The 23,557-nt window shown below is 42.1% G+C and overlaps 1 protein-coding gene across 9 annotated transcripts in view; it reads right to left on the bottom strand.

Annotated features, from left to right (window-relative positions):
- Positions 1-271: 271 nt before the first annotated feature.
- Positions 272-23,557, bottom strand: part of ABHD5 (abhydrolase domain containing 5, lysophosphatidic acid acyltransferase) — a 41,817-nt gene continuing 18,531 nt past the window's right edge. For 4 of the 9 annotated variants that reach the window (XM_086366288.1, XM_086366292.1, XM_086366293.1 and 1 more), the window contains exons 2-7: positions 20,321-20,406; positions 17,414-17,783; positions 10,334-10,488; positions 5,237-5,348; positions 2,129-2,315; positions 272-1,554 (exon numbers count right to left, since the gene is read on the bottom strand). In XM_086366288.1, coding sequence (XP_086222414.1) covers positions 1,465-1,554; positions 2,129-2,315; positions 5,237-5,348; positions 10,334-10,488; positions 17,414-17,783; positions 20,321-20,406 — 1,000 coding nt within the window. In that variant the 3' untranslated portion in view covers positions 272-1,464. Of the gene's footprint in view, positions 1,555-2,128; positions 2,316-5,236; positions 5,349-10,333; positions 10,489-17,413; positions 17,784-19,756; positions 19,874-20,320; positions 20,407-23,557 lie in introns of all 9 variants that reach the window. The other 5 variants (XM_086366289.1, XM_086366291.1, XM_086366290.1 and 2 more) reach the window with 3 other exon arrangements.

Here is a 23,557-nt window from a genome sequence, read left to right as displayed (position 1 = left end):
TACTTTTATTCTCCAGGCTAGGGTTAGCTCTCCTGTTACCTTCTGTCCTAACCTAGTCCATCCCAAAACAGAGACACAAACTGCTCACTGGGAAGCTATCTGTTGTGCTTCAGTAAAATTTGCTGTTTTTTTTTTTTTTTGGTATGGGAAGATAATGTTGAAAACAGAATAACTGGTCTTCCTCACAGTTCATCAACTTCATTTCCTAACAGCTAAAACTTTACTAATTGATCATTTTTCAAATGCAACAATCAAAACCATGAAGTCATTGTTTGCTCTAGTTCACCATTTTTATTTACACAACCATCTTTTTCCTAGACCGGCAACGTGAAGCAAAACAAAAGGCAAAGGTGCCTTGCTGGTGACCACCCTCTGCCATTTTCTTTTGCAGAGGGTCTTCTCAGTAGTAGCCAGGTACCACGTGGAGCTTCTTCACAGTTTCAGAGAAGCATCCCTTGTAGTAACACAGCAAGAAAGTGCTACGGTTGATGGTAGTTACTGTTGCATAGTTCAATCACCTTACAGAACGTTTGTCATATAACTTCAAGTATGTAAGTTATTTAATCAACACAAAACTCTTCCAAAAAAAAAAACAACAACAACCAATATTAGCTGACTTCTGGTGCCATGAGACATAATGGCACCACCAATTTTTATATTTTAGTGGTAAAAATATAATCCAGTTTTAGCACCTGTCTGTAAGAGTTAGATGAAAATATATGATTGGCTTACTGGAAGGTAATAGTCTTAATGTCCCCTCAGTGAGGGAATCTGTTCCTTCTGCTGCATCCTGGCTCACAGAAAAGAATAACAGTATTAATGGGAGAGAAAAGCAGAGACTTTTAGTTAAGGTTTTTCAGCACATGAAATACTCAGAGAAATCAATACTAGAAATCAGTTTCCATCTTCCTAACCAAAACCCTGTCTCAATACTTCATTTCAAAAACAAAGTGACATATTCTAAGAAAATAACAAATTTTTACATAAAAACACTGAATTTTGAGTAACTCTATCAGTTATTGGACACAGTATATATAAGCAAGGAAAATAAAGTGCACCTTTGGAGTATATAAAATAATAAACTCAGAAAACCACTTGTTAAAATTGGCAATATAGATGGCAATATAAAAAGTACCAGACCTAGCAAAGTTAGATAGAAATAAAAATTTCAGTTGAAAAATTACAGTTTTTCAGTATGGCAGAGGGACAAATAACCTTTTATTACAGTTACTGGATTTGAAGACTCATATATTTTGATTTTGTGTAGGACAAAGGAAAGTCATTCCTCTAGAAGGCACTAACTGGTTTAAATGTGTGAGCAGCTTCATAAAGAAAACATGTGCAAAGTACAGTCAGGAAGACTGCCTGGTTCTCGCGTCAGATTCCTTACTCTGCATCCCAGACGGTAAATTACTGCTGAGGAGCGTGTCGGCGTGTGGCTTTCCCACATCATCTGCAGTGTGCTCAGTCCACAGTGTCACAGATCTCCTTCACTTTCTGGTTGAAGTCTTCCGGCTGATCTGCATACACATAATGGCCTGCTCCGAGAATGGCCTAGGAAACCAAAAGCCGTCAGGTGGTCAGCGAGTAAAAGCATTTAAGAATGCTTTTACACACTTAAAGACACTGAGCAATGAAACTGACAACGGCTATACATGAATAAAACAGGAAAGAAAAAGCAATACTAATCCTCAGTGACTAGTATATATTTGATTAAATAAAGGATCTGAGAATAAAGAGAAAATCCAGTGAATCTTACTAAAGTTTTAAGATGCAAAAATAACATTCTAGGTTGATCTTTAACAGTAGGGCGGACAGAAACACTAGCCAAGGTGAGAATGTGCTGCCTTGGGAGGTGGGAGAGATGGTACTGGACCCGTCTGTCCCTCCTTTGGTCTCTCCCACCTTAGAGATGCTGTGGCTCCAGGACTGACAAGGCCCCAAGAATGGTGATTTGCTGTCTGGACACGAAGATTTGTTTGGATCAAACCCTGCCCCCATCACACATGACTACAGGTCTCTGACCAAGATGTGAAGGCACAGGGATGACCAGAGGGCTCAATGAAAGCAAAGGTAATAGAACAGACTTCATGTGCAACTGAGAACCAAAACTACATCACACACTTACTATCGTCTTCACATATGACTGTGGTCGTAGTGACTGGATGCTGGTGCCAGAATTGCCATCCATGCAGGATCGGGCGCCGAAGATCACGGAAACTGGAATGTCAGGGTGCATTTTGCCAATTCGCTGGAGCATTGGCCTTTTTGCCCATCCATAAGGGATAGTCATGTTTTTGAACGCAGTCTCACCACTTAAAGAGAGAAAAATCACATGCATGATTCTGGGGGATAAGTGCACATCACACTCTCACCTCTATTAAAACACGCTCATATTCAGATTCTCCCCCATTTAAGAAAGACTGCAACTTGCACAGAAAATAATTTACTAGGAAGTGTAAGGAACCATCCTCACAGAAGATATACTTTTTTGTTAGATAAAGAAGGATGTTTTAACCTCTAAAAAAAAATCTCTTACAAAAAATGATCCTCCTCCAAATCAAAACATGTAACCCTAAGTCCCTAATTATCAAATTTCCTTTGGGGAGAGTAGAAATATACTTTTTTTTTCCCCACTCTAACTTATTCACAAGGCAGCTTCTCCACAGGTTCATGACACCAGCTTTTTACCTTCAATGGCAACATCAACACCAAGATAAGAACAAATTCAGATTAAGTATTCTTTGTGAATTGTTACATATTTTAAATTTCTGCATATTATGATGTTTGACACCTTTGAAAACCTTTTTTAAAAAAACAAATATATATTTATTTATTTGGATGCACTGGGTCTTCGTTGCAGTATGTGGGATCTTCAATCTTTGCTGCAGCATTTGGTATCTTTAGTTGTGGCAAGTGGGATCTAGCTTCCTGACCGGGGATCGAACCTGAGCTTGGGAGCATGCAGTCATAGCCAATGGACTACTAGGGAAGTCCCCCTAAAAACTGTTCTGGCTGGGAAGAGACTGCCTCTTGGGGTTAACGTATTTTTAGAGATACCAAAGGACTCAGCTGGGACCACCCCTTCATATGCAAACTAACTAACATGGAGCTGTGCCTCTTCTGTCTGGCCTGAACATCCCAGGAGGTGATGTTCCTCTGCCTTAGTCATCCCAGGGCCAGGTGCCAAACAACTAGAAACCACCTGGATATCTTAGAGCCCACTGAAATAACTTAAGCAGTCCATCCTACGCTGCCCACCCTGCACTGCCTGCATCTCCCGCAGAACCCAGTAAAGGTTCCCTCCTGGAGTTCCCCTCACGCCTGTCTTCTGCCACCTGATCAGAACCTGCTGCATCTTCTGTGAGCCTTCCTCAGTGACCTCGCTCCAGGACCTGTGAGTATACTAAACTTTGTTCTCCTGAGCGTCTCCTATGTCCTCTCGTGTGGGCCACACCTGACTGAGCGTCACATAAAAGAATACAGAACGTCTGGCAAACTCCTCAGACAAATCCACTCTGCGGTCACTTCTCTGGTCTCTTTGTGGTACTAGGCATACTTGTGAATGGCCATTTGTGAATTCAAGTTCCACCACAGGATAGGCCACAAACTAGGCCTACATGGGCACACGTGATTGTGAAATGTGAGTAGGTGAAGAACAAAACACTGAAACCACACAGGAAGACAGATGAGTTCCCTGGAACAGGCCACTAACGATTGCTGGGACAAGTCAGTGAAGTGTTCAGACTGAATCCACCCAAGTCAAGTGCCTGGTGAGTCACAAAACATCAATCACTTGCAGACTCCAAACCTCTGCAGCCTCCCTCCCCTTTGGCAGACAACCTATAACTTACTTTATCAAAAAGATGGAAGCTACAGCTATACCTCCAGTGCTCTCATGGCCTCAATCTTTTTAATAAAGTAGGTGTACATATTCTTTGAGAGAAGTGGTGTTAGTTGCTCAGTCATGTCTGACTCTTTGCAACCCCATGGAAGGTAGCCTACCAGGCTCCTCTGTCCATGGGATTTCCCAGGCAAGAATACTGGAGTGGGTTCTCATTTCTTTCTCCAGGGGACCTTCCTGACCCAGGGACTGAACCCAGATTTCCTGCATTGGCATCAGATTCTTTACCATCTAAGCCATCAGAGAAGCCCTGAGATGAGTGAGAGAGGCAAAGAAAAAAAAAGGGAAGGAGCTATTTCTGCATCTCACCTCTCAGCCTTTCACCCAAGTCTGGATTAGAAAGGATGAGAAACCATTTTTATATTTTTAAGTATAGTCTATGGCCCACCTCTACTGGAATCATCAGAAGCGTCTGGTAAAGATGCAGCCCAGAACCACTGAATCAGTCTCAGAGACAGGGTTCAGACACCACATTTCTGATAAACTACTTCAACAATTCTGGTACAGAAAGAAGAATGGAAATCAGAGCTCTCACCATCACACTCCGTTCTTGATCCTCTCCATACCGACTCTAGGCTCTGGTTTCGGGGCTCCTCCCAGCTCCTCAAGACTTTCAAGCTCCATTCTCTCCACTGGCACCTTGTATTTGACATCTAGAAGTCTTTTTTTTTTTTTTCCTTTTAAATAAGCTATACCTTTGCTTGGCTCTCTTGCTTCCTCTAGCTACTATGCTCTCTCTCCTAATCACTGTCAAAATTAATATAGACTCCCCATCCCCTCTCCGCTCTCAGTGTATCTCAGGCTGATGCACAGTACTGAAGAGGTGCTGTGTACAGAAGGGTGCCATCAGCAAATGAACTTGAAAAGGCTGCCTTGTCTCTGCCACACGCCTGGGAGATGTAAAACCCTTTGGAATAATAAATGGTTCTAAGAAGATCTATGGTATAGAAGACCATTTACTTTTGTTTACACCAGAGCTCCTTTTTTGTACAACATTCATACTCAGTTTGAGAACACTGTTTTATTTGAAATTCTTTATGATCTCTCAACTCTGGTCACCTTAATAAGACGCCAGAGACCAAGACTTCCCTCAACTTGTCCATGGGCCCCTTAAGGGAAGAAAGTACATCTGACTTTTTAATCTCTCATCAGAATCCAGTACAGTGTTTTACATCACAGGTTCTCCATGAATAGATGAGCAAATTAAGAACTACTTGTCCTTTTAAATTGAGTCATTTACATACTGATAAATATCTCCTGGACTGTTCACACATTTTCAAAAAAGAAAAGTCTAAAACACAAACACAGTAGATTTAGAATCGAGACCCTTACCTTGGAGTCTGGACATTACAGTGGTAGATGTATTCCGTCACTGTATCATCGTCAAACATTGAAGAATACTTCCGTTTGAAATCAGGCCTTAAACGCTGTACTAGACTTAAACCTATATAATAGAAAACAAACATTTTAAGTTGTAATTAATTTATATAATAGTAGAGAAGATTTCGGGGCTTCCCTGGTGGCTCAGTGGTAAAGAATCCGCCTGCCAGTGCAAGAGATGCAGATTCAGTCCCTGGGTCAGGAAGGTCCCCTGGAGAAGGAAATGGCAACCCACTCCAGTATTTTTGCCTGGGAAACCCCAAGGACAGAGAAGCCTGGCTGGCTACAGTTCATGGAGTTGCAAAGAGTCAGACACGATTGAGTCACTAAACGATACTAAACAAGAGAAGATTTCAGTGTTTGCTTCTATAATAAATATTAAATGCTACATTAGGCATATGTTCAAATACGCACTTTAGGTTCAAAAAAGCACAGATCCTAGAAATTGCTCTCAAGTTCCCTAAGGAAAGATTACAATACGAATGAAACACTGTCATATACTGACTTACAGATATGCTTCAGGAGGTCAAAAACAGTTGCCTAAGACTTGTTTTTGTAGGAAAATAAATTATATTAAACAAGGCAGGTGAATACAACAAGGCATACCATAAAATTAACTTAATAATTTGTATCTTCTCCACATTTACAACACATTAGCATCTAAATGGTACCCCACTCCAGTACTCTTGCCTGGAAAATCCCATGGACGGAGAAGCCTAGTAGGCTCCAGTCCATGGGGTTGCTAAGAGTTCGGCACGACTGAGTGACTTCACTTTCACTTTTCACTTTCATGCACTGGAGAAGGAAATGGCAACCCACTCCAGTATTCTTGCCTGGAGAATCCCAGGGACATAGGAGCCTAGTGGGCTGCTTTCTATGGGGTCGCACAGAGTTGGACACGACTGAAGCGACTTAGCAGCAGCAGCAGCAGCATCTAAATGAAGTAAAGTGAAGTGAAAGTCACTCAGTTGTGTCTGATTCTTTGTGATCTCATGGACTGTAGCCCTCCAGGCTCCTCTGTCCATGGAGTTCTCCAGGCAAGAATACTGGAGTGGGTTGCCATTTCCTTTTCCAGGAGGTCTTCCTGACCCAGGGATTGAACCCGGGCCTCTTGCATTTCAGGCAGATTCTTTACCATCTGAGCCACAAGGGAAGTCAAATGAAGTAAACTGGGATATAAATATTTCTGGGGAAAATGCATTCAGACTTTCTGCTTGGCACACTAGCAGTATTGCCCACTACAGTCATCCACAGTGGCTCCCACGGCCCCACCCCTGAGGTGAGAGGCAGGAGCAGGGCCCCAGAGGAAAGAGGAAGAAGAGTAGGAACCTTTTCTCAAGTCACTGTTTTCCTTCTAGGGCCCAAGGACTGGCTGGTTTCCCTCTCTGCTACGACTTCCCGTTACTGTAGCAAGGTCTTCCTTCCTTCACCTGCCTCCCTGATTCTCTGAAGGAACCACACAGCTCCACCAAGGATTCTCATGATGCAGGAGACATTCTATACCGCCCTCTCACCCTGTGTGAGCACCAACGGGAGGCAGAGGGCATGAAAGGTCCCTCCTCGGCCTTCTCCCGCCCCCGTCACTATCTCCTGATTTCCTCTCATCCTTTACTTGCCCCATTACTGCTACATGTAGAGCTATGATCAAGCAAAATCCATTTACATTTCAGACCTCTAAAGCTCTTAAGCAGCTTATCAAAGGAGGACCTGACACCTAAGCTGCTGAGCCCTACTGGGATGAGGGGTGCTGGCGCTTCAACATTATGTGAACTGTGAATTTCCAGATGTTCAAGCTGGATTTAGAAAAGGCAGAGGAACCAGAGATCAAATTGCCAACATCTGCTGGATCATCAAAAAGCAAGAGAGTTCCAGAAAAACATTTACTTCTGCTTTATTGAGTACGCCAAAGCCTTTGACTGTGTGGATCACAATAAACTATGGAAAATTCTTCAAGAGATGGGAATACCAGACCATCTGACCTGCCTCTTGAGAAATCTGTATGTAGGTCAAGAAGCAACAGTTAGAACTGGACATGGAACAACGACTGGTTCCAAATCGGGAAAGGAGTACATAAAGGTTGTATATTGTCACCCTGCTTGTTTAACTCATATGCAGAGTACATCATGTGAAATGCCAGGCTGAAAGAAGCACAAGCTGGAATCAAGACTGCCGAGAGAAATATTATCAACCTCAGATATGCAGATGACACCACCCTCATAGTAGAAAGCGAAGAAGAACTAAAGAGCCTCTTGATGAAAGTGAAAGAGGAGAATGAAAAAGTTGGCTTAAAACTCAACATTCAGAAGACTAAGATCATGGCATCTGGTCCCATCACTTCATGGCAAACAGATTGGGAAACAATGGAAACAGTGACAGACTTTATTTTTGGGGGCTCCAAAATCACTGCAGATGGTGACTGCAGCCATGAAATCAAAAGACGCTTGCTCCTTGGAAGAAAAGGTATGACTAACCTAGACATCATATTAAGAAGCAGAGACATTACTTTGCCAACAAAGGTCCGTATAGTCAAAGCTATTGTTTTTCCAGTAGTCATGTATGGATGTGACAGTTGGACTATAAAGAAAGCTGAGCACCAAAGAATTGATGCTTTTGAACTGTCGTGTTGGAGAAGACTCTTGAGAGTCTTTGGACTGCAAAGAGATCCAACCAGTCCATCCTAAAGGAAATCAGTCCTGAGTGTTCATTGGAAGGACTGATGCTGAAGCTGAAACTCCAGTACTTTGGCCACCTGATGTGAAGAACCGGGTCACTAGAAAAGACCCTGATGCTAGGAAAGATTGAGGGCGGGAGGAGAAGGGGATGACCGAGGATGAGATGGTTGGATGGCATCACCGACACAGTGGACATGAGTTTGAGTAGGCTCCAGGAGTTGGTGATGACCTGGCTTCTGCAGTCCATGGGGTCACAAAGAGTTGGACACGACTGAGCAACTGAACTGAACTGGACTGGTGAAGAGAGGTTATCTACATCAGTACTGAGGGCATGTGGCATGGTCACCAAATCATTCTCTATGCCCTCTTCTCATTCCTGCATCCTGCTGCTCTCCACACCCCAAAGGGATGGCACTGGGACAAGGAGGGGCTGGGCCTGGGCAGAGAGGGTGGCAGAGTCTGCAGCCACCTACACAGAAGTTGCTGCCACACCCTCACCCACCCACCAGGCCAATCTTCTTTTCCTGCTAAGCGAACCTGACTTCTGTGTGTCAGTTAGGCAACAACGTGCCCAGGAAAGCAGGCCCCTCACTCGAACCCCTGGAAATAAATGAAGGCTGACTGATCAGTCACAGAAGAGTCTTCTTGGTTGATGGAAGAACATCAGGGGTGGGCAGAGACACACGGGGAAGCCTACTGGGGCTCCTAGGGGAGACCTTGTTCCCTGACATAGAGCCTTATGCTTTCCCTTCTTGTTCATAGTGCTGCTTGACGAGCTGACGCTGTCTGTAATAGCAACTGCTGAACTGTGAGGTAAAAGGTCAAGAGAATCACATACGCAGACCCAGACCCTTCACCAAGGAGCCAACTTCGAGAAAAAAATGCTAAAACCACCTGCCTCCAGACTGCTTGTTAAGAAAACAATAAAAGGCCTTCTGCTTTAGGCTGCTGAGGTCTTCTGTTACTTCCAGCCTAAAGTCCTTTTCATTGACACAAGCCGTAAGAGGGAAAGGCAGAGGTGCAGACTGTCACCATCCATGACAACGAGGTGAGTGAGGCTGAGACAGAGGAGTCGAGAGTGAAATGAACTTAAATCAGAGACTTCCCCCAAATCTTTGTAGGAAAGAACGACTTTATCTTCTTAACACTAACATTATAGGGCAAGAAAGGAATCTAAGTGATGGTTATTATCCCAGGTCATCGATTAGGTCTGGCTTTGTGACCTGTCAGCTGGATATCATTAGCTGGTTAAACACTCCCCAACAGATCACTTCCTCCCATGCCCCAGGCTAGTAAATACACTACCTGTGACATCCCTGCCTTGGCTTTTTTCAGAATGTTCAAGGTCGCCTAACCTTATCCTTAGCTTAAGATGCTTACTCCCTGGAAGGAAAGTTATGACCAACCTACATAGCATATTCAAAAGCAAAGACATCACTTTGCCAACAAAGGTCCGTATAGTCAAGGCTATGGTTTTTCCAGTGGTCATATATGGATGTGAGAGTTGGACTGTGAAGAAGGCTGAGCGCCGAAGAATTGATGCTTTTGAACTGTGGTGTTGGAGAAGACTCTTGAGAGTCCCTTGGACTGCAAGGAGATCCAACCAGTCCATTCTAAAGGAGATCAGTCCTGGGTATTGTTTGGAAGGAATGATGCTAAAGCTGAAACTCCAATACTTCGGCCACCTCATGTGAAGACTTGACTCATTGGAAAAGACTCTGATGCTGGGAGGGATTGGGGGCAGGAGGAGAAGGGGATGACAGAGGAGGAGATGGCTGGATGGTATCACTGACTCAATGCATATGAGTTTGTGTGAACTCTGGGAGTTGGTGATGGACAGGGAGGCCTGGCGTGCTGTGATTCATGGGGTCGCAAAGAGTTGGACACAACTAAGCGACTGAACTGAACTGCCTGCTAATTATCTGTAATGTTTACCATAAAAAGATTCCTCTTTGAGGAGAGGAGCCTGGTTTCAGTCATCTTTAGGCATTGACTGGTATTTTTTAGAGGAGGAGGAGAAAAAGTAAGGTTTGTTTTTGTTTTCAAGATTTTAACTAACAATGGTAGTTCAGCAAATACACCTCTGTTGTTCTCTATAAACATTGTGCTCTCCAGGGATACAGATATGTGGCATTCCAGGTGGCACAGTGGTAAAGAATCTGCCTGCCAATGCAGGAGATGCAAGAGATGCAGTTTGATCCCTGGGTCAGGAAGATCCCCTGGAGAAAGAAATGGCAACCCATTCCAGTATTCTTGCCTGGAGAATCCCATGGACAGAGGAGCACGGTGGGCTACAGCCTGTGGGGTCACAAAGCGGGACACAACTGAGTGACTGGGCACAAACACACACACAGGATACAGGTATAAAAGCACTCACCAAACGGCCCTGCAATCCTGAGGCCAGCTAAAGGGTTAAAGGGAGTCAACGCTGCTCCCAAGGCTCTGATCCAAACTGGAATTGGTCTCTCTTGATCAGCAAGGTCTGGTCGTTCAGAAAAACCCCAAGGCTCCACTAAAATGAGATGACTAACCCTGTACGGGAAAGAACAGACTAAAGATCATTTGGCAAATTCACCCTAGGACTAGAAAGAACTTACATGATTTATAAAAAGGTAGAATGAACCTCCTTCAAACACCTGGCATTGAAGAGAAAACTGAGGACTGAACAGGCTACCTCTCGCTCTTATTATATGTGAACTGATGAGATTCGGTAGAATTTGAGAGGTGTCTGGTAGAAGGAGGGCTTCATATTTAATCTATCTAAATACAGATAATAATGGATGTGTGAGAGGGTATATGATAACTGTAACTATTCTTGAGAATCAGAAAAGACAGTATTTGTTGTTTAAGCTACACTCTGGCAAATGATACGGTTCCATATACCTCAATGTTGACACTGCAGAAATGACTGGAGATTAATACTACACTCATAAAATAACTTCAGGCACCAAAAATAGTTATTTCCTATGAGCCAAATCATTCTACAAGTTTAACAAGCATTAGGACTTTGGGTGGATTCAAAAGGACTTTGAATGAACTTTTCACAAACATAAAAATAATACTATGGGCCAAAAATACACCCCCTAGTTTGGGATTTCAGTTTGATGAACAGGAATGCATGTACCCTACCCATAACATAATGACATCCTGGCATGAGATTCTGTTCATAATTCTTTCCTAATTTTCTTCTTTAGTGATTAAAGAGACAGAACCCCTTCAGTTCGAACTCATATCAAATTGCTTCACGGCATCAAGAGTTTTAATTTTTCCATCTAATGAAGCGTCTTTCCGATGAGAGAAACCCAGGACCACGTCCTCATGATTGCATCACAGTACCACACATCAACTGTAGCCAAAACAGCCAACGGATGTCAGCAAAGATCTCCCAAGGATGAACGGACACTGATTCTGAAGTCCCTTTCCTAAGTCCAACTGAAATAGAAACGTAAAGAAACCAGAATATGGGAACAGATAGCTATTATTCCCAATGCAAAAAGTTTTATTATTTTTGGATTTCCCCAGTGGTCCAGTGCTCAACAATTCACCTGTCAATGAGAGGGACATGGGTTCAATCCCTGGTCTGGGAAGATATCACGTGCCACGGAGCAACCAAGCCCGTGCGCCGCAACTACTGAGCCCATGTGCCTAGAGCCTGTGCTCCACAAGAAGAGAAGCCACTGAAATGAAGAGCCCACGCACGGCAACCAGAGTACCTCCCGCTCGCTGCAACTACAGAAAAGCGTGCATAGCGGCCAAGATCCAGAAAAGCCAGAATAGATAAATAAATAATAAAAAGTTTTAGTATTTGTGTCAGCACAGATTAGTTAGTAATGAGTACTTTGCTATGACAGCATTTTCTCAGACAGAAAGCTTCGGAGAACAGACCCAGAGCATAGAGCTCCATGGACTCTTGGAGAATACTCAGCCCCATCTTTCATCTCATGACATGAGAAGAAAGCTGAGATGTACTGTGTGACTCATTTGACAGGAATTATTTACTTTTAATGTATGTGTGTGTGAGTGCTCAGTCACTTGGTCGCATCCGACTCTTTGCAACCCCATGAACTATAGCCCGGCCAGCTCTTCTGTCCATGGGATTCTCCAGGCAAGAATACTGGAGTGGGTTGCCATTTCCGTCTCCAGGGAAGCTCCCCGATGCAGGGACTGAACCTGCGTCTCCTGTGTCTCCTGCACTGGCAAGTAGTTTCTTTACCATTGCTCTTCCTGGGATCCAAACTCATATAGTAATCCAGAACCCACCTTCTAATATCCCAGAGAAGACAGCTTGATGGGATTGTCAGTTCACATCTAGGCTTAAAGAATGGTTCTAGCCAGACAGCATATGAGTCAGCTTATCAGACATCTATATCGAGATTCAGAGACTAATGCAAACTGCAAGAAAAACAAAGAACCAGCAAAGCAGGAACAAGAGAACAGTTCATCAGTTTCAAAACATAAAGAAGCATTCTTCTCCAGCTTAGTCATTACAGTAGGTCTTGAGTCTGAAGATGATGACCAGATTACAGCCTCCAGGCCTAAGACGTAGGTAACACCTGCTCCAACATGCTTATGGGACAGCTGAGCCTATATGCCAACAACGCTATACTAACCAGACATTCATGTGACATAAGTCAGCCACCAGCCAGTAATAATACAACAAAACAGCCAGATCCAGAACCAAAATGTACAAAGGAGTTTACAGGACGTACTAGGAAACAAGGAAAAGGACAAGAAAGAAGTCAGTACACAAAGGAGACATTCTCAAGATGCAGTTACCCCAGGTATTTCCCATTAGTTACAAGCTACTGAGGGAAGGATGGAGCACAGAACAATGAACTTAAATGCCTCTAACTGGGTCAAATAGAACACTCAGTCTTTCATCTCAAGAGGAACCAATAAGAAATGCTCAGCCCAGCTCCACATGGTCAGGAGACAGCCAGGCAAGATCAAAAGCAAGATGATCTGAAAACCTTTGAGTGAAAAAGACCAGATGTAACCTATTCTGTTGTGACTTGGAATGATCTCTTTGCTAAACACTTTCTAAGTTAATAAAAGTTTTCATAGTGTCCTTTTCCTTAGTTTATAACAAATACCTATAAAAAACAGACTGTCTTTGTACAGGATCCTGAGTTGTTGTTGTTTAGTTGCTAAGTCATGTCCAACTTTTTGCAACCCTGTGGACTGTAGCCTGCCACGCTCCTCTATCCATGGGATTTTCCAGGCAAGAATGGAGCAGGTTGCTGGTTCCTCCTCCAGGGGATCTTCCTGACCCAGGGATCAAACTGTCTCCTGGATCTCTGCTACTTGGCAGGTGAATTCTTTACCACTGAGCCACTGGAGAAGCCCATGGGATCCTGAGTGGCAGGAGCCAGAAGTAAAAGAAAATTAAAAAGGAACAGAGAGATATAAGAAAGGAGATGGTATCTTTGGCTACTTTTGCTGGTTTACTCTACTCTCCCTCTGTTGCCACCTTACGGTGCTCGGACGCTGCTTGATGAAGATTCTGTAGTGTAGCATGGCAGCCCAGGACACCTCACACAGTGCTTCCTGCTTGTCATACAGCACACCAATCTACAGGTAAAATCACAGGCAACCTGTCTAATTATTACACATCATGGTACGAGGACTGAGATGAACTAAGGTCATTTTGGGGAAGGAACATGGGGTTTGTGCCTCCATATGGAATAATCTATTAGTCAGTTTGTAACTTCTCTGCCCATCCACCGCACTGCTCTTCCAGAATGGCCCAGGGGTCCCCCTAGCACAGGGCCTTTGCGATTTCTGTCCCTACTGCCTAGAATGCTCTCCTGCTACTTTCCTTTGAGACCTCCACGTCAGCTGCAGTTGTACTTTAGAGGACCACAATGGACCCTGAGCCAGAGCCAGGTATTCATTAAGAGATCTCACAGCTGCCATGCTACTCATGTGGTTATTTCTGTCTCTTCCCCCAATGCACTGTAAGCCTTACAGGCACACAAAGTCACTCAACATTATTTAAACACACACAACCTGCTGGATTATAATGTTAGAGTGTTTCATTCAACACTGGTATTTCAATGGAGGATTTAGCCAGGTACTTTTACATGAAGTATCACAATTGCTGAATCTTTGATTACTGATTCTTGATAATCAGTATCAAGAATCTGGGAAATATATGGGGTCACTGCCACAAGGTAGAACAACTTTTATGGACAGAGGCACTCTGCTGCTCATAGAGATCAAGCACACAGGTTGACCTAATGTACCAAAAACTGGAAAAAATCAGTTTTTACTTGTTCTCTATTATTGGAATCCTTCCAAAACAAGTATTTTAATCTAGGAATTTTTGCTCTTTTCCCCAAACCATCCTATAAAAATAAACCAAGAATGAAAGAACGGGGCTGCCCATAAAAGACAGGATTAATATATACAGATTGGGACTTAAGTCCCAGTAAGTAAAAAAAATGTTGTCTTTGTGGTTTTTTTCTCCACGCATAGAAACAACAGAAGTTAAAGAGCTGTGTGTGGTTCTCTTAGGAGAAAAACGATGAAAACTATATCTGTCATACCTGAGGCGGCAAAGCAGAAAGTGGTATTCTCAAAGTTCACTCAAAAAAAAAAAAGAAAGACAAGATGCACAATGAGTGAAGGAAATTAACTGAATTTCATTTGGTCTCTATTAGACCATTTTCCCCTTCCTCTCACCCTCCCACCAAAGTCTTTGTGAAATGCAAAAATTTATTTTAAACTCATGACAGCATAATAAAAATGGTCCTTGTAGGGGAGGCCATGCACATGTAAGAACAGGGATTACATATGGAATCTCTGTACCTCTCTCTCAAAATAATTAAACAAAAGTTTTTAAAAAGGTGCTTGGATCAAGTTAAAGTTGGATAAGTGACATTTAGAGTAGGTAGTTCCTTACAATACAAAACAGACTACTCTACTGCACCAGAGGAAATACATATATGCCACCCAGCAGCTTTTCTGGCTCAGGTAAAACCTCTCAGATCACACAGACGGTGACCCTGACGACCACCCATATGTTTAGTATGAGTGCAACTTTGCTAAACCTCACTGACTGTGAGCCTGCTATAATTATGAACAAATGTAGGTGGCCATCTCTTGTGTTTAACTACGTCTGGATCTGTGAATCTGCTGAATTGTTCAGTTAGCCATAACATCAGATCTTCTATGTAAATCTGAACTAATCTGCTCCATCAGAATGGAGGAGGAAAAATTTCTGTAAGGTAAGCAATTGGCACCAGTAGGGACCATTAACAGTAATCAGAAAAAACACACTGCCTTCACTCATGACTTGGGATCTCTGAAAACCCAAAGAACCTTGTTATTGTGAAATCCACTTGTGTTTCAAGATGCAATTTTTACACAGTAAAAAATATAGGCCTTCATATCCAACATATTCTGTAGAGTCTCACTCAATATTTAGCAGCAATCAGCCAATTTAAACCTGCTAATTATTTCAAGCATTCTCTCATTCATCCATTGCTAATACTTAGTGGTTCTTGGTCCTCATACAGTAGTTCACATTTATGAGGCACAAACATTCAAGAATCATTTTCTAAAACGTAGTCAGTTCAACGCAGGGATCACTGGCTTTATTTTACATACTTGTTCTGCTCCCTTATTCTCTTTTATAGATGGTTTTCAAGTGGTTATTCCCTTCTAAATCACTGAAGCATCTTATTTCTTCAGAGCATTTCCCAACTGCAAATGAAAATCTCACCAAGTGACCTAAATGGCAGATAGCCATGAAGGGTCAGGAACCTGTGACATATGGTTTCATGACCAGAGCCTGGCCCACTGAGTGCCACGTCCTACCTCCAGGGAATAAATACCACAAGACAGACAAGAAGAATGGACTTGTGGACACAGAGGGAAAGGAGAGGGTAGGATGAACTGAGAGAGCAGCACTGATATACACACGCTGCCACATGTGAAACAGACAGCGAGTGGGGCGCCGCTGTGCAGCACCAGGTGCTCTGCTCAGGGCTCTGTGATGACCAGAGGGCTGGGAAGCGGGATGCGGGGGAAGGGAGACTCAGAGGGAGGAGATATATGCATACAGAGAGCTGATTCACAGTGTTGTACAGCAGAAACTAACACAACACTGTAAAGTAATGACACTCCAATAAAAGCAAAATAAATACCTGACCAGAAACAGAGGAAGCCCAGCCTCCACAGATAACCATGTTGCCTTACACCAGAAGAGTAGTCACTCTTCCCCATACAGGCAGTTGTTTATCACTGAGAGTAGGACTTGATAAAAGACAGTAATCCCAAAAAGCCAAGTAGAAGAAGGAATCTGGATTTCTTTTGAGAACACAGACCTACCAGTTAGCAAAACTGTTTTACCCTCCAGCAGAGAGGACTGCGCTGTGTCAACAGCACCTGCAGTTATGCAATGGGACGGCCTGACAGGCGCCCCCACACACTCTGAAAATGACCATCATCCCATTCACAGACGTCAGCCTCAAAGTCGGTCACAATTCCGGATTAGTCCATTCCTCCAGTGGAAAAACACACTGGCAACACAAAAATGTTGACAATTTTTTGTTTTCTTTCCAAAAAGATGAACAAAACAAAAATGAGCTTCGCTTCAATTTTCTGGGCACTCCAATGTGACCTCCTCTCAGATTCAGTTCAGTTCAGTCTCTCAGTCGTGTCCGACTCTTTGCGACCCCATGAATCACAGCACGCCAGGCCTCCCTGTCCATCACCAACTCCCGGAGTTCACTCAGACTCACGTCCATCGAGTCAGTCATGCCATCCAGCCATCTCATCCTCTGTTGTCCCCTTCTCCTCCTGCCCCCAATCCCTCTCAGATTAGCAACATAAATAACAGGAAACAGCATAAGAAAATACGGTAAAGGAAGGAGGAGATGCTACAAAGATTCTGAAGTAAACAATCATTAATTGAATGACTCTGAAAAAAAAATTCTATAGCAATAAAGGTTAGGGCACAGTAGAATAAAAATGCTACAAGACATAATGTGGGTATATTTTCTGTAGCTTAGAGATGAGGAAACTAAAATTTAGAGTTAAGTGATTTCCTCTAAGCCTTAAGACAGCACGAGAGCCTATGTGTTCTAATTTCTCTGGTTTCTTACTGCTGCTTCCTGAAACCTAGAAAAGACTAGGAAAAGCCTGCTGGATCCATAGGTCTAATGATGATAATAACTGTAAATAATAACAGCACAACAGTTTTTACTTGTGGCTTAAATTGTGTATGTTCTAATAAATACAAAGTCCTTTCACAAGCCTCCTACGTAGCAGATATAACAGGAAAACCTGACAATATTATTTCTGCTACTAAACTGGCCATCAGCTGTGGCTGTTCGACCTACAGGGTCCTTTAAGAGAATGTCTATTTTCAAAGGATCAGACACCAACCACCACCAAAGAGGGGAACTGGAAACGGATGCCTGGGTGCCTCTCTTCTGACACCCCTACTCACCTGGATGGGTACTTCAGTGAGTAACCAGCAGCCAGGAACCCACCTAGGTTGTGTCCAAGCAAGATCATTTTGTCCAGTCCAAGGGCACATCGCCACTCTTCAATGGATTCCACAAACTGATTCTCCACTTCTTCTGCGTCACTGTCAAATCTGGGTCGACTACTTCGTCCAAAGCCCAGCAGGTCAAAAGCATAGACAGGTCTATTGGTGCAAAGATCGCCAAAATTCAGTGCCCAGAGTCCAAGACCTCCTCCAAAACCATGGAGGAGGACAAGCGGAGTCTTATTTGAAATATGAGAGAGCTTCAGCGTCCATATTTTATTTCCATTAGATATACGAACAGGTTCTTTTTTGTATGTGCAGGGGACACCTAACAGAAACATAGAAAGAGAAATTGTTTAGCCTCACGACTTCTGAGAAGGGGAGTAGTCTCAGAGCAACGGGAAATTAATCATCTAGGAATCACCTAGTATGCATTTACATGATTTTAGCCTTTATTATGTCAGCCCTTAAAAAAAAAATGTACACATTTTATTGAACCAAGTAATTCTTAATGACCATATCTCACACTTTCGTAGGAAGAGCTATCTCAGACAAGTCTCAAGTACCTGTGTCCTAGGTTTCCTGGCAAGTCATATTAGCTCTTTGGACTTCCTTCCACATCCATCAGTGGAGGGTGCTAGACAGGGACACAGTGGTCACTGAATCCATTATTTTAAGGTCTGTGGCTTCACCGACAATAACAAAGTAATAGTACCTTGTATGTGTAGAACACTTGAAGATTAAGCATTAAAGATTGAAGTCAGACTCAAAAGAAATACTTTTTCCTAAAACGTCATCATGAATTTAGGGAAGGATTAACAGTATGCGTATTGAACATGTGTTGAAATCTGAAGTCACCACAAGGTTTAGTAGAAAAAGATCACAGGGCATGGCAGGAACTCTTCAATGGGAGTGCTAGGTAGTCTGAGTTCAGATCCACAAAAGTAAATACTCCAGAGAAAATAAATAATCACAGTTGTGTAGATAAAACATCTTTCTTATCCTCAGTGCTACAGGACTAAATACTTTAAATTTCCCCCCAAACTGACTGAAGATGGAACTAATTTGAAATCCTTTTACCTCACATTATCAACTGAACAGCTACACTTTAGATATATCCCTTAAGGATTTGTGCATATATGTCTACAGTGGACAAATAGTGGAGAACCGCAAGTCTCTTTCCTTTAACCTGAGAAATCATTTCTGGTTTCGTCCCCACATGGTGGCCAAAAGGGAAACCCAGCATTTGTTGAGAATATTAACAAAGTCCACGTTACCTGAGTGAGGGGAAATGACAGCAGTCTGGAGAGGGAGGTGAGCTGGTTTTAGTGCCAAGCCCAACCACACTGGCATTCTGAACACAGACATTGTGTGAGTATTCCTATAAAAACTACCTGTGACCTCTATGAGAGCTCATCTCACTGTATTAGTTGGTGCTCCTGTGTCTGACATTGGAGCAGGGGCCAATTCTCCTATCTGCAGCCCTAGAACCTAGCAGGAGGAAATCATTATGTTCATCAGATACATGAAATGATTGCCTAGTGCTCCTGACCTTTTTTTTTTTTTTTAATCTCCTGACAAGAATTTTTTCATTTAGTAAACCACAATGACAACCTTCCCAGCTTTGGAGAGAACAAGATTACCTAATGGAGTTTCATGTTAAAAATACATGTAAAAAGGCTAAATGTCCCCTTCCAGGGATATATCCAGTTACAGTCACTTATTCCTGAATCATTCAAATTTACAACGAAATTCATTTGTGGCAGAGAAGATAAAAAATAGGTGTAAGTATCTGCACAAACATATACAATAATCACAGATGTATACCACTTAACCTCCTCCTCTAAACAAAACTGCCCAGTAAACAACATTACTTGAAAGTATATCCACAGATACCTAGGAATATTCTGAGAGTACACATTTGGGTAAACTTCAGCACTCACAAAAAACAACAAAAACAAAAAAGTTTCCATACTACTATGAATGTCAACATAAAGAATCCTACAATCCTAGAACCAGAAAGAATTCTAAGGATCAACACAGCACTTCCTCTTATAGGCAAAAACTAGAAGACTGAGAAAAGGGACTTGCCCAAGATCCTGTAAGCCCCGGCTGCAGCCCTGGGCCTAGACCAGGTTACATGGCTATACTCCACTATCTATTCCAATAGACAAGGCTGCTTGCGCTGCAGCACCTGCAGGCTGCTCCCAAAGCACAGTCTGGGGACCTCTGGTGAGTTGAGGACCCTTTTGGGAGGCTTTCCCAGGTCAAAACTATTTTCAAAACAGTCTCAGACTTTACCTGTCTTTTCCACTCTCATTCTCTGATGGGTATACAGTGGAGCCTTCCAGAGAACACATGGTAAGTGATGACCAACAGTCTAAATGCAGAAGCACATATGGCATCCAGGGGCCTTACCTTAAGCCAGACATTAAACAGATCTGTAAACTTATAAACAATGTTACTTGTCTTGATACATTTGTTCAGAAAGTAGCTATTTTTAGAAAACGTTATTTAAACTGCATTTATTGCTAGGGTTTTAAAGTAAATTGATAAGTTATCATAGTTTAATTTATACAGTTTTAATTTTTAATACAGTAACTATTGATAGCTATAACCACTAAACAAAGACCCTCGGGGTACTTCTTAATTAAAGAGTATAAAAGGACCTCAAGACAAAAGGTTTGAGAACCCTTGCCTTCTTTCCACACTTACACACTTACTGATGACATGAAAAAGGAAAAAAAAAGTTCTTTTGCCAACAACTAACACACCACAGAATCTTATCTTCAGTTTCAAGACAATGCAGTATATTGGACCTATTTTAGTAAGTGGCTCAGTTCACTTATAAGAAGAAAACCTTACATTTTAAAATTTTCTCTTCAGCTTCTTTAAGGTGTGAGGTTGATGTAGGGCACCATGTGGGAAGCCAACCAGTTAGCCATCCTGACCTAGAGCATCAAAACAAAATACAAAGAGGTGAGTTCATGCTATTCTCAACTCCCAACTGTTGCCCAGGGAGAAGAAAAGCAGAATAGAAAGTTCACTGTGTGATGAGGAAGCTGTCTGCAGGTGACAAATTCACCAAATAGGTACATAGCACTGTGATAGAGAACTGAGATACGGAGACCTTCAACCTGAGAACCTCCATGTAGATCTCAAAGTCCATCTTACCTTCACGGATAGTCACACTCCACACAGTCAAGTAGACTAAAAATGGACAGAACAAGAAAAGAGAAAAAAGGCATCCCCCCACCCCACTGCAAGACAGTTTCTCATCAGGGTGGAAGTACAGAAAGTCAAAGACCATGAGTTCGATCATTTCAATGGCAGATTCACAGCAAATATAAAACACACTTTCTATGAGGGCAGAGAGAAGAGAAACCTTATTAAAGAATGAGATTAAAAAAAAAAAAAAGGCTTCAAATCTTATGGTTAAGAGTAGAACACATTCCTAAAACAAACGCAGAGGTCGGGCCCATGTTCAATCTACCATAGCATGACCCAGTTAACTATTAAAAGCTTTGGATTCCAGCAAACAGCAAATGATGAGAATGTCCCAGGCATCTGGAGAAGATAGCTAGAGAGAGAACAAGCAAGCAGGCCTTGGGCAAGAGGTGAGGAAAGGCACAGTGAGGCTTGTAGCAAAGCAAACAGAGGAGAAGCCTTCAGATCCTGACTCAGCAGCAGAACGTAGGCACATCCTGGCACGACGCGGGGCATCAGCGGTCACCTGACAGTCCCCAAGAGCTCAGCACCTACCAGTATCGCTTAAAGTGTGACCTTTCTCATGAGAGGAAATGAATTCGAGAAGACGAAGCAGATTCCAGAAGAGACTCGACAGCCAGAATGAAGGCTCGGGCAACAGGGATGGAGACAAGAAGGTGAGGAATAAGGAAAAATTAAACCAGGTGAGGGTAAGAACTTACAACTAGAAGATGAATAAGTCCTGGAGATTGAATGCATGGCATAGTGATTATAGTCAACAATACTGTACTGTAGACTTCGTAACTAAGAGACTAGATCTTAAATGTTCTTACCACACACAAAAAAGAGAATTGTGTGATGTGGTAGAGGTGATAGCCAAGCTATGGTGGGAATCATGCTGCAATATATAAATGGATAAATCAACACACTGTATATCTTGAACTTAACAATGTAACATGTTAATTATATCTCAATTTTAAAAATAAAAAAAGCAAAAAAAATCTAATGTAAGAAACAGGAGACCCAACAATTCTAATACATGATAGAATGAGCTCACTCTACAGTTACTTATTAAGCACACACTATCTTTACGGAACTATTCTATTCACTTCAGGCGTATCAGTTACCAAACAGAGCTAACAGTGATTTATTCTCCCTAAAGGGATCAGGATGTTGTTTTTGGACTGGATCTTCAAAAATAGGGTGTTTCTTTCTTTTTTTTAAAAAAATATATTTTATTGAGGTATAGTGGACTTACAATGCTTCAGGTGCACAGCAAGGTAATCAGGTATACAAGGTATACAAATACACACATTTTATTTTTGAATTTATTTTCCATCATAGGTTATTACAAGATATTGACTACAGTTCCCTATGTTATACAGTAAACCTTTGTTGCTTGTTGCATATCTATTTTTTAATTAGAAATCTAGCATTCTATTCATACTAAGTCAAACAAATAGAATCAAAATGTCATAATTTTTCCAATTAGGCAAAAATTCATGTTTATCAAATACATATATCATACATATATATATATATATGTATACAAAAGCTTTTCTACTACACTTGATAAAGGCTCAAGAAAGAACATCCCCCCAAAAAAGAAGAGATGGAGAAACTGGAGAACATAAACTAAATGAAATGGGAGCACTGAATATGAAACAGAAAAAATGAAACAAACTAGATAAAAGATCATCATATAGTCCAGTTATTTTTAAACATGACTGCTCATTAGAAACATATCTGGAGCTGTGGAGAAAAAAAGCAATACCTGACCATTTGCACTTTTCAAAAAATTTCAAGATAATTCTGATATGCATCTGGATTTTAAAAAGTGATGACAGGTTCTTCTACTGGATCCTAGTTTTGGTGATACAGAGTTCTATTATTTTCCTGTTGATCAATCATGATACATAGTATTAAGTGAGTAATACTGTGATCATAGTTATATAATCACAATAGTAAAAGATATTTATCAGTTTTCACAATAAAATAGACAAAAAATAAAAGATAATTACGACTGCAAGCCATAATTGGAACATGATTAACAATATAAAATAATTACATACAATTGAGGGAGGGTCGAGCAGAGTGGTGTGGTAAGTGGAAGGGCATACATGCACATGTTTGCATCCACCCAGCCTTTTGGTTGGTGCATTTAATCCATTTACATTTAAGGTAATTATCGATATGCATGATCCTATTTGGAGAAGGCGATGGCACCCTACTCCAGTACTTTTGCCTGGAAAATCCCATGGACGGAGGAGCCTGGTAGGCTGCAGTCCATGGGGTCGCTAGAGTCGGACACGACTGAGCGACTTCACTTGCACTTTTCACTTCCATGCATTGGAGAAGGAAATGGCAACCCACTCCAGTGTTCTTGCCTGGAGGATCCCAGGGACGGGGGAGCCTGGTGGCCTTCAGTCTATGGGGTAGCACAGAGTCGGACACGACTGAAGCGACTTAGCAGCAGCAGCAGCATGATCCTATTACCATTTTCTTAATTGTTTTGGGTCTATTTCTTGTAAGTCTTTTCCTTCTACTGTTTCCTGCCTAGAGAAGTTCCTTTAGCATCTGTCGTAACGCTGGTTTGGTGCTGCTGAATTCTCTTAACTTTTGCTTGTCTGAAAAGATTTTGATTTCTCCATCAAATCTGAAGGAGTCTTGCTTGGTAGAGTATCCTTGGTTGTAGGTTCTTCCCTTTCATCACTTTAAATCTATCATGCCATTTCCTTCTGGCTTGTAGAGTTTCTGCTGAGAAATCAGCTGACAGCCTGATGGGGATTCCCATGTATGTTATTTGTCATTTTTTTCCTTTTCAGTTTTAATATTTTATCTCTGTCTTTAAATTTTGTCAGTTTGATCACTATGTGTCTCAGTGTGTTCCTCCTT

The sequence above is a fragment of the Bos grunniens genome, chromosome 22 (genome assembly GCF_055505025.1).
Source record: "Bos grunniens cultivar Pamir isolate PY7600 chromosome 22, Bosgru_T2T1.0, whole genome shotgun sequence".
In the NCBI taxonomy this organism is placed as follows: Eukaryota; Metazoa; Chordata; class Mammalia; order Artiodactyla; family Bovidae; genus Bos; species Bos grunniens.
This window is presented reverse-complemented; position numbering and strand designations above follow the sequence as displayed.